Here is a 12,356-nt window from a genome sequence, read left to right as displayed (position 1 = left end):
CCACTTCTACCGTATTCAGCTAAGAATTGATCCGATCTAGATTAACACATTTTGTGCTTTTTGTGCGCAATCTATGAAATATAAATATTGTCAAACAAAGTAATGTACAATAATTTTATTATTAGTTGCTAAGTAGAACTAAGTTATATATTAAAATCTAAAAAAAAAAATATTACACCCAGAACATGGCAACACACTTGAACTTTGTGTGTCATTTCGCTTGGTACCTAAATAAATATTGCATCATGTATATTTACGTACTACAGTTTTAAGATAAAAGTAAAGCTTAATACATAACAATATTATATGAGGTACGTAATGAATAGAAAATTGATATGTGATCTTTTTTTTTTGAACACATACTGTTAATTATTTGTAACCCACTCCATCAAATTAAAGATCTGTGGAATAACATGTTCTATTTTATTTATTTTACGATTAATTACCACACATTAATTTACATAAATAATGATATGCGCGGTTTAGTAATGACCAAAAATAAAGCAGTGACATCATTTTATTGCAACACATTCAGAACATTACAAAACTTAGGGGTGAACTAAAAATTATTATGGCAACACTAAATAACGACGTTCTTTCGCGGTGCGTGCGACATGACGCGCCGGTGAATTTTAATATAAATTTGACGTAATTCTTCTGTGCATATCTCGAAAATAAGGTGATCTATCACTAATAACGTTACATAAAGAGTGTGTTAGTGAGTGCATGTGTAAATAACCCGTAATATTGTGCTTCCAGACTTCACAATGGCCGATCAAGTTGACTCAATGTCAGATGCGGAGCTGCGGACGAAACTAGCCGAGCATGGGTTCCCAATTATGCCTATAACAGCGTCCACAAGAAAGTTGTTGGTGAAAAAGTTGAAATTAGTACTTGACAACAAGACTAAACCAAGAAGTAGCGTCGATAACAAAGTTGACAACAGGCGGTCGCTCGCACGCTATTCGAGCGGCGAGGAGTCCGATTTGGACACAACAGCCAATGCTAAAGAGAAACGTGGCCGCCGGGCGACGACAGGCGGGGCAATGCTGCCTCCCGCCGTCAACAAGACGCGCCGGCCGCCCTCTAAGAAGGACTCTCCCGTTAAACGCGACTCCGATAAAGGTTCCGAGTCGGAGGAAGAGAAAGACAAGTCTGGTGTTCGTACACACGAGGAGGTAGAGACGGTGACGACACGGCGCGTGACCCGCACGTACGCGGCCAATGACCAGGATGATTACGAGACCGGCTCCGATAGCGACGTCGACGCCGACAAGAAGACATCTAGTCCTTTCCGTAGCAATTCTAGGTCGAGTGACTATATCTCCAGCACTCTGCCTACTGTTGACGTCGGTACTAGTCCACCCAAGACTCAGAGACCCATATTCTCTCGGGCATCCATCATACCTACCAACTACTCATCCACTTATTCATCTAATATGACCTCTTCTGATAATCTAAACTCTATCCGCTCACGGTTAGGTTTGACCTCAACTTTGGGAGACCGTCCATCTGGTAGCAACTACACATCAAACTTCAGTACTAGTACTTACCAACCCTCTACTTCAACTATTGATGAGATTGAATCTCCATACCTCAGTAACTTCACTAGAAGATTGTCATCTCTAAAGTCTGATCCTCCCAAACCAGCCTCTTACCTGGACAGAGACACCAACAATGGAAGCACTGTGCTGCCTCGTAGATCATACATCACTGGTCTCAACAGGTCTGACATTGTTGATTACAAAACAGCAACTGACAAGAAATTCTTAAAAAACAATCTTGTATCTCTTGCTCTTGTTGTGTTAGTCGCACTTTTTTTTTTTTGCTTATTTTTCATGTATATAGTTAAGAAAAACGACATCACGTCAGTGGTGGACGATCAGAACAGTGTCACACCAATCTGTCAGTTGAATATACCGGGTAACAGACCTGGAATCAACTGTGTGCCTAAAGAACAAGTCAGTTATGCTAAAGATCTTCTCAAACTCATACATCCCGAGCTAACAAGTAGGATAGCATCGTTCAAATGTGGTCAGCCCGGTGCTCTGCCATATATGACTGAAAAAGAAATAATAGACATTGCCAGTGCAAAGTCTAAAACTACAGATGTAAGTCAGTGTCGCACTGATCTTAATAACTTGCAAGTACTCATCATTAACAATCCTCGTTGGGGTCTCAATGTTGTTCAAATGAAGAGTCTCTACACTAAAGATGTTGAGTATACGCCCATAGCTTCTACAGACTTGATTGTTCAACAAAGGACCAAAGGCACTGTTGCTATCACCCTCACTGACCCTTCTACTCCACTTTCATGCTTATTCATTAACACTATTTACTCTGCTGGGACCACTCTGATTGTAGTTGCTCTTCTTACCTTACTAGCTCTAGGTGTGCAAAGATTTTACAAATACTATGTCAGTTATAAGAAAAGGAAAAGTGAAGAAATATATTCTATGGTAGAACAAATTATTGATGTGATTTCACAAGAGACTGAGGATAGTGGGGAACCATACATATCTGTAGACCATGTTAGAGACACATTGATTTCTCCACAGAACAGAGAAAAAATGGCTTCAGTTTGGGACTCTGCTGTTAAATTTATACAGAGGAATGAGAGCAGGGTGCGTATGGAGGTTCAGTCAGTCGATGGTGAGGATTGTCGCGTGTGGAGGTGGATTTCAGCTCACAGCAGCCCCAAACGCAGTGCAGCATGGCAGGGTCAGGCTTTCGAAACACAGGAAGGATCTGTCAACAATCTTGTAGTGTCGCCGACTCCCTGCCTCAAGATCCGCCACATGTTCGACAAGAACGACGAAGTCAACCCAAATTTGCGCTCTGTCATCCAGGACGCTATTCTGGAGAAATGCGGTGATCGTTGTAACATCCTGCACATTGATATTGAGAGGACATCGTGTTGCGTGTACGTGAAGTGCGCGTCGCCGACGGACGCTGGGGTCGTGTACAGGAGCTTGCACGGCTGGTGGTACGAGGGCAGGTTGATCACGGTCAAATACTTGCGCTTGGAACGCTACATGCAGAGATTCCCGAATTCGCCCTCAGTCGGCCCATACTTGAAGATGACTCGTCAGCGGCGCAGCTGGGACGAGTAAACAGACCGCGAGTGGTGCAACAGCACTTCTGGAATGTTTTACTTGTGTTGCCGAACGTTGGCAACTCGACCTGTACGCTTGTTTATTATTGTGAGTCACCTTCAAGGATCGTCATCTGCAGGAGTCGATTTTGTTGCATTTCTTTGGGTTTAGACGATTTATTCAAAGCATAGGGATGAAATTAGAATGTCATATCACATTTACATCAAATTATTAATTTGTATTTTCTTCCTAACATATTCATAATAAATGTACTGCATAATATTTGTTCATTTGTACTATCTCATTTTAAAAATGCATGTTAGTAGAATTGGTAACAGAAACATTGTTCTCATGTAATTGAATGTTTTAACATACAAGTCTTGCCTGATATGTCAGTGATTGTAATAATATATTGTACCTGTGTTAATATTTTATAAAATATGTCCCAGATGTGGGCAATGTCCCATATGTTATGTATCTGTAAGCTTGCGTAAATTCTTGTACTTGTCAATTAAAAATTGTGTGACTGGTGGTCTCTGATCTGATTGTTTTCCTTATAGTAAGGTGCTGGTCTTAACATAATGCCTTAGATGATTGAAAATAAATTTTCAATGGAGTTAGCATGTAAAAATTCCGCTCAGTCCGATTGTTGTAAATATTAGACATCACAAGATTCTATGTTTTCATTTCTACTGTCTATAAGTTAGGAGTCACGATGGCTTATATTTGTTACTGAATTTACTGATGTTTTGGAACAAATTGTTTAAAAAAATGTTAGTCAATAAGTAGGGTAAGTTTCATAGGGTATACCGACGCATACACATATTTGATTTATTTTTCTTATAATTTTAAGTTTAACGATGCGACAGCACAACGTAAAGATACCTAAGTGTGTTTTAATTTCGTATAAAATTGACATTTTGTTTAAGTATTTCTACTAACTTCACTGTTCTTAATGTCTAGTTATTTTTATGGATTGATTTTCATTTTTTAATAAATTGATATAAGTAATACATTTAGTTTTCTTTAAATCCCAGTTTAATATGTCGCTCACAAAGTAGACATTTGAACCAGCGTAGCGTATTGCACGGCTACCTGTAGTTTATAAAATAATTTAATGAGGTTATGGGGTATTTTTTTGGTTGTATCTATTTGTGGTATGCGCTAATTTTTTCGGGTGACGAAGCGGAAGGACACTAGCGTTACCTTCACTATCGGAGTGGAACGATTCCACTCCGATAGTGAAGGTAACGCCCCTTTACAGTTATACCTATTCTGATTATTTCTAAGTCTGAGGTTATAAAAGTCATCTCTCTAGCTATCATTTTGCAAACAACAAGATAGATTACATTCCTACTGCAGTGTCAAAAGTAATGAAACGCTTTTTAAAGAATATAACCTTTTATTATAAAAACAATATTGTATAACAACTTTTGTATAATAATTTATCCATTTTCCCTTGAAAACAATAAAAAATATATTTCTCTTAAAAATAGATACTATTTTCGATTGTCAAATCTTATAAAAATCCATGTACCCATGCCTTTTTCAAGCCTAAATATCGTTTCAACAGTATTATTTCAGAATATTTAATTACTCTACAGGAATGTACACCATTATCACCACAGCTTAATATTTTAGACACAAATTAGTAGTTATTCTTATTTTAAAACCATGACACATTTAATAATTGACTGAATTTTACCACACATTACCCGATGTTACAACACTTGTGTATCATCACAGCTCTTTATTCACATAAAGTCATAAATAACGACCCTTTTGATCACACGAACGTTAGGCGTTGATGTAATTATATCGAAGCGCTAAGGAAAAAGGTATTGCAGATGTAAATTTTACACATTACCGGCCCACAGCCACAGCTGGGTAAGGGCCGCCGGATAACCTATGCAAAAGATAGTGACAGAAAGAACAAACACAACTTTCAAAATTCTACCAGATAAGGTAACCGTCACTTATTTAAAAATGAAATTATGGTTTAAAGTTTTAATATTGCAGTGTGTCGAGCAGTGCCTGGTAGCACCTCCACTTGTCGGGGATGTAGAATGCCTCGAACACGTGCGGGAAGGGCGCGTCCCAGCCCGCCACGCGGCACACCGGCGCCTCCAGGTGCAGGAAACATTCCTCCTGGAACACAACATAAATATAAATTCCAAAAAATCTAAATCAATTCCTGTCTTCATTCATTTAATATCAATACACTAAAAGATTATAAAGAGGCTGAGGCAAAAAAGAGTTCTTTTTTACCTTCGTACCTCGAAAAGCATGTATAACTAGTTGCTACACCTCACCTGCACCTGACCATTTACAAACAGCCCTGCAGCCATAGTTAACACTCTTACAAGAATAACAAATAGCATTTACCTGTATGGTGGCAGCTATTTCAGCACCAAAGCCAGATGTCAAAGGAGCTTCGTGAGCAATGACACAACGACCCGTCTTCTTCACCGACTATAATGCGAAAATAAATAACAACAATAAAAAAACAGACTTCCAACATCAAATCAACTTACATCAAAACCAGTTCAGCGATTTACCCACGAAAGCTGAACAGACCGCCAAACTTAATAATCAGAAGCTAAATTTCATCAAAATTGGTTTATCAATTTAGCCGAAAATAGCAGACATTTTTGCATTTATGTTTAACTTACATTGCAGACGGTGTCTTCGTCCCAAGGCAGTATGGACTGCAGGTCGATGACGTCACACTTGACACCCAACTTCTCCTGGGCCATTTCGGCCACTTCTAACAACACGTGGATCTGTGTGCCCCAACCTATGAGCGTGGCGGCGTCACCTGAAAGAAATATATTCGATTTTTCATAAATTATTTGTAGTAGTAACAATAGAATACGAGTTATGTCCTTTTTTTCTTAACTACTCGTGAGAAAAGTTTCATAGAAATATATTAAGAAGTTTCTGCTCAAATGGATAACAATAGTTTACATGTACATCAGTGGCGAAGGGTGAGTTTTGTTAAAAGGCAAGCCGGAGCTAAAACTGCTTAAGCTCAAGTTAAGCAACTCTTGGTGCGGTCATTCCATAGGTGGGTGACCGACGCGATGGCGGCTTGAACAAATTTGACACCAGGTTGACCACTAACCATACGTTAACAGAATAAATCGTTGTATTGCGATCCGATCTACCAAACTACTTTCATAGTAGGTAAGAACTAAGTAGGTACCTATGACCGAAATTATTAATGAGGAATGATTCTATCCTATTACTTCAAATTTCGTGTTTAATAGGTAGGTAAGTCTTAGTATTTAAATACAACTTTGATTGACTCCAAATGCTATTTACTAGAAACAATCTGAGAAATAATAAAAACACTTTACAGCTAGGTACCAATAAGCCATTGATAAATTTATAAAGTTATATCGTAGAGAATAACATAAAGGAATGTTTAAAATATCATGTCCTTTGCATTCTGTATTATTTATTTTGGTAGATAAGTACGTACATGTTGGCACTAGGAGCATTTTGAAAACAATGTCTACACTGTACAACATTAATTTACTGATTCATAACTAATTTAACAATATTTATTGCTTCTACTTCTACCTACTTGTTGTCCATGATCGCAATACACAAACAATAACAATGAAAGTAATACTTACAAATACACGTAAGATACGACCAGTACATTCACACAATCACCACGATTTTACACAAAATAATAACATTCATCGATAATTTAACACAATTTAACTCATCACGTAACATAACGTTTATTATATATGATAAACAAAATAATCCAAAATAACCTAAAATAGCGCGCAAAATGAAAACAAAACTAAATCTAAAATCATAAATGTCATCACAACAATTGCATTCATTGTCTCTCTCATTAAATATCATTACATCTCACTCACACATTCGCTAGTTGCCGCGCCTCCCGCGCCGCTGCGCCTGTCGTACCTACTAGTCGCCCAATAAGCCGATGAATTCCGGGTTACCTCGCCGGTAAAACGCGACATAGAAAAGTACGTCCGCGTGACGTCATCGACATCTTTTTCCCTTTACGCGATTCCTGCGCGCGCCGTCGAGTTGTTTGACGGCAATTTCGGTAAAATAACTTTTGCTACGACAAATAGAACAGGCGTTTTTTCATTTTTTTTATTTTAAATTAGTCGTATTGAAAATACTTATTATGAATGTCGTAATAAATATAGAATTTAATTTAAATAAACGATTTTTTTTTGAGAGTAATACACATTTATGTGACGCATTTTTAGGAGTGTTTCGAAGGTAAAGCCGGTAGGAATCGGGTTATAGGGAGCCTTCGCCACTGATGTACATTATTTTAATTGTAAATAAAATGAGCAGGTAGAAATGTTTGAAACAGTAACGCTCAATAGCCTTTACTCAGCAATTGATGATACAGCTATTACAAATCAAGAGCAAATATACAAAAGAAAAAGAAATACAACCAAATCCAAAACAGCAATTTGTAAATCACACAAATATTATTTTCATATAGCCCGCCCACCCATAGCCTTCCGACACAGTGGGTACCTATAGTATTTCCTTCTCTAACATACTATTATAAAGTATTACATACCTTCTCTCAAAACCTGTGCCTTCCCTAACGGCAGTACATAGTCTCCGGTAGGTACTTCTTCACTGGCCGACCGGTACAAGATCTTAGGTTCCAGGAACACGCAAGGATCACGCTCTCTGATGCATGCTAGAAGCAGGCCTTTAGCTGTGATCGGACCTCGCGGGACTACTACCTGAAATATTATAAAGTAGAATAAAAATAATGTCTTTCTTAGCCGATAACTAAACGAACTAATGAGACTAGCTGTGCAGGACTTTGGTCATAGTGTCGTGTATACACGGGTACAAATCTATTACTCTCATAGTCCTGTGAGACGTATAACAGATATGCGTTCCCTACGAGAAAGTAGTAGTAAATAGTTTTTTTCACAAATATCTTGACAGAAAAGGTTTAGAATTGCTTATTGGCCTGACTTGGGATTCGAAGTCAGAACTAGATATATGAGTTGTAGTACTCCACCGAATAAAGCAAAATCCGGCTATAAAATTGTAATTTGTCATTAAAGCAACTCACTCTCAATCCAGGCACATGCGCGAAGAACGCTTCAGGACTCTGTGAGTGATACAGTCCTCCGTGACCGACGGCACTGCACGGGGTTCGAACTGTGAGTCCGCCGCACTCGAACTGACCGCCTGAACGATACCGGGCCTTTGCTGCTTCGTTTATTATCTGAAATGGTTAAATAACAAGTTAATTTCATTTGGTTGGCAAAATTTATGATCCCACGTTTGTATTGTTTCTATAAAAATCGAAAGTCAAATAATAAATTAGGTACTATTGTCAATGTTTTACCTACACTAATATTTGCGAAAGATATAAAGAGAAAGTTATTTTAAACGTAAGTACCTACCTGGAATTGAATTGAAGTAAAAACATACGTAGCAAAACATTTAATGTATAAAATTACAGAGAAAGTTCTAGGTCCAATAATAATGTAATGTGCGTCACAAAAATATAATTTCGTTTTATCATATTTCTCTTGTGTTATTAAACATTAGACTTGTTTACTATATTGTATTTACGTCACAATATATTATTATGACATAGTTAACGCAACTATGAGTCTAAAACTTTACAAACATACAAACAAAGGATTTGTAGTGCAACTGGGTCTCATACATTTTTTCATATAGGAATTCAAGAAAAAGTGTATACCTTTGATATTAAAATAAGAATAGTAACAAAGTAAACATAACAATATAACTTTAATATTACCTGATCAAATGCTGGGAAGATATAATCAGCGAACTGTATCTCAGCTATAGCAGTTGCCCCAGCAGTGGCCAGTCCGATGCCAAACCCGGCGATACCTTGCTCACACAGTGGAGTATTGAACACACGGTCTTTACCGTATTTCTCCTGAAATAATCATATTTATATAATGTATTAGTATTGGGTGATGTAGAAATTATTGGCATTGAAATTGGACATAATTTACATATTTACTTTCTGATTTATTCATAATTCTACATTTATAATAAATGCTAAACCTTGGGTGCCAATACTTCTACAGTGTAAGAGAGAGAGTGACTACTACTGATAAATAATGATAAAAACTAACCCTCTTATTCATAAACACACTATAAATCTGTTTTAGTTAAACAACTACTAAGTATAATATGTTTTCTCTTTTTTCATTTCGCTAAGGAGTCAAAGAAACAAAACACTTTTTTTTTATTTTGTATATTTTTATGAATAAGAGAGTAAGACATTAAAGATGTAATTTTGCAAAAGGGTTCCTATTCTAAATTTTCTCCGTAACATAAATTCCTAACACAGGGTACTTATTTCTCTAAAACTTTTTACATACATAAGCTAAAATATTTTAGTTTAAAAACCTTTTACATCAGTGACTGTTCATAAAGCCACATGCATAATTCAATATTATTGAATCAAAAGAAATCCTGTATATTATAATAGATTGGTATTAACTCAGTTAAAACCATGCTTTTAAGTTGTTAATGTGGACCTCAGAAGAAGTTACAAACAACACTTTAAAGTAACTGTTCTTACAAAGTTAGAGACACAGTAGTCAATATTCTTTACCTGTAAACCTAGTGCACATCTAAAGACACCTCCAAAGCCAACATCTTCACCAAACAGCACAGCTGTAGGGTCAGTCTTCAGTGTGATGTCCATGGCATTGTTGATGGCCTGCATCATGTTCATCTTTGTTGTCTCTCCTAAAAGATGAAAGAACATGAATATACTATGATAATTATGTTCAAAAGGTTTTGAGAGTTCTCATATTATGAGTCATATTATGGGTCAAGAGTTTACATCTGAAAGGATTGGTCTCACTACTGGGCACACCTATTACTGCCTCATTGCTCGGCAAGGGTTTTCTCCTGCAATGAGGATGCGGTTATACCAGCTACACTGGCTAAATGGGTGTTGGGAACTTAGTAGGCAGTGTTGGGTCAATCAACTAATTTTTTCAATCAATTGATTAGTCATGACTAATTTAGTCATGAATTATTTAGTCATGATTGAATTAATCATGAGTAAAAATAATAATCATAATCATGATTAAATAAATTAGTCATCAATCATTTAATGATTAAATGACTGATGACTAATTTATTGTATTTTTGTATGATGATTAAACTAAAAAAATTAATTCAGGTGACATAATTTTAGTTTAATTGAACACATCTATAAAACTATAACTGATCACCACCTTAAGTTGACTGAAAGAAGATAATTCCATTATTTATAAAATTTGATTTTCAAAACGCGTAGTTTTAAAAAGCAATTTAAATTATTTTAAACTAAATTAGCCCGAACTTATTTTTGCAAATGTGTACCTGTGTAAATTAAAAAAAAATTAACTGATTCTGTTGTAAAACTAGCTTTAATTAAAAACCTGTGATTAACAAATCAACAGTCATGGAACGTAGACTTGAAAAGCTTAGTTTTATTTAACTATTATTTTTAGTCATTAAAATTTTAGTCATGATTGAATAACTAACACTAACACTAATTAATCATCAATCACGACTCATGATTGAATTTTTTTAGTCATTATTCATTAGTCATGAATAAATAATTTAATCTTAATCATCAATCATCAATCAAACTAAATTTTGCCCAACACTGTTAGTAGGGCAGTCATAGCAATCATTTGTGCGATTTTCTGCCACTGTATTAAACCTCTTTTGCAAGAAGATCAAGTTTGTTGACTAGACAAACTATATCTGATGTAGTTTCATTTATATTTTATAAAGACAGTAACCGGGTAATTATTTATATGACTATTATATAAGAAACATAACAGATACATAAATTAAATATGAGGTGTAATAAGAATGTAGGGCACTTTATAATTACATTCCATAATGGTGATATTTTATTCCTATATTATGCTAAAATATGATTAATAAACATACAAGTCATCTCACTACAATGTTGCAAATATGGTGCACTTTTTAATGTTTATGTATGACAATACTGGTCCAGTTTCTAAGCAAAGGTAGTATAATTTAGTAATTATTTTGTTGTTTATTGATTTCTTTTATCAATGGATAACAAGATTAAGGTTTGTAATGGGAATTAAGAAAATAATTTATTCATAGACATTACGGGAAGTGGTGTTGATCAGTCTCTGTCTACCTCCAAGGGAATAAGGAGTATCATAATTGGTTTATGTACTTTAACAAACTAAAACCTGTATGCACCATGTTTTTAGCCCTTCAGTAAGGGAATAAACCTAATTGTAAGTATATTTTTAAAACTAGAAGATTTTTAAACTTTTTCAATTTTAAGGATACCAAATAAACTAAATGAAAAGTACCAAATCTGGTTGTGGACATCATGCATGGTAGGTAGGTACTATATAGGTACTATATGCTATGAATGTTAGCATTAATCCATCAACTTTAATAATGATAGAGTAAGTCAGTGTACATAACATTATTTAAAATCTAGTTAGCTAAGATCTTGATCACTCTTATCTCAATGTTTTATCAATATATTGCACCCCACCTCAACAAAAATTAAATAAGGGAAAAGTCATGACAATAAAATTTAATCATTTTGTTTTGTGAAAAGCAACAATGATTGTCTATTGCAATTTAAGTTGTAAACTTTTAAAAGTTAGGCAAGGGTCATGTCATGATAATAATATAACTTATAAAAAAACAATTAAAAAAATCTTTACCTTCAACGGGAACTTCATTGTCCGGGTAGTAAATAAAATGCGAAGACAGTCTTTTGGGTCCATTAGTTACATTTTTAATTAATTTTACAAATAAGCTTGTATTTTTTGTTGCTAAGCTGGCCATTTTTATATGTAAAGACGTGCACAGTGTGACGACTCGACTCTAAGAATAAATTAGGTAATAATGAGTCTTATCAGCAATTATAATCAGCTTTGCTTTGATTAAAATTCGATGATAAGAACATTATTGACTAAAATCGCAGCGTTTTGTTGTCATTTTTTGACATGACGTGATTGCTGATTTGACGTTATCAAAAGCGGGGTACACAAACACATTGTAAAAATATAAAGAAGTCTATAGACACTATTGAGATTCGTACCAGAGCGCAGATCGCGTTTAAAAAAAAATCAATTAACTTAATTTTGTAGTTAATAGCTTTACAATCTTTTTGCAGTAAGATTTTTTCATTTGTAGGTTATTTTTTTCATTGCACTATGTAAATGTCTGTTTTTTTAC

At 35.4% G+C, this 12,356-nt stretch overlaps 2 protein-coding genes across 2 annotated transcripts; one reads left to right on the top strand and one right to left on the bottom strand.

Moving 5' to 3' along the window:
- The first annotated feature begins 542 nt into the window (after nucleotides 1–542).
- LOC142973790 (inner nuclear membrane protein Man1-like) lies at nucleotides 543–4,108 on the top strand. Its single transcript, XM_076115797.1, has 2 exons — nucleotides 543–679; nucleotides 760–4,108. Exon 2 carries the CDS (start codon nucleotides 768–770, stop codon nucleotides 3,111–3,113), a length of 2,346 nt encoding a protein of 781 aa, XP_075971912.1. The 5' UTR covers nucleotides 543–679; nucleotides 760–767; the 3' UTR covers nucleotides 3,114–4,108.
- A 366-nt stretch (nucleotides 4,109–4,474) lies between these two features.
- BckdhB (Branched chain keto acid dehydrogenase E1 subunit beta) lies at nucleotides 4,475–12,135 on the bottom strand. Its single transcript, XM_076115796.1, has 8 exons — nucleotides 11,840–12,135; nucleotides 9,727–9,863; nucleotides 8,896–9,039; nucleotides 8,194–8,349; nucleotides 7,681–7,852; nucleotides 5,768–5,913; nucleotides 5,481–5,567; nucleotides 4,475–5,243 (listed from the first exon to the last, which is right to left on the bottom strand). Exons 1-8 carry the CDS (start codon nucleotides 11,961–11,963, stop codon nucleotides 5,103–5,105), a joined length of 1,107 nt encoding a protein of 368 aa, XP_075971911.1. The 5' UTR covers nucleotides 11,964–12,135; the 3' UTR covers nucleotides 4,475–5,102.
- Between the last annotated feature and the right edge of the window lie 221 nt (nucleotides 12,136–12,356).

This window comes from Anticarsia gemmatalis, chromosome 6 (genome assembly GCF_050436995.1).
Source record: "Anticarsia gemmatalis isolate Benzon Research Colony breed Stoneville strain chromosome 6, ilAntGemm2 primary, whole genome shotgun sequence".
NCBI lineage: Eukaryota > Metazoa > Arthropoda > Insecta > Lepidoptera > Erebidae > Anticarsia > Anticarsia gemmatalis.
This window is presented reverse-complemented; position numbering and strand designations above follow the sequence as displayed.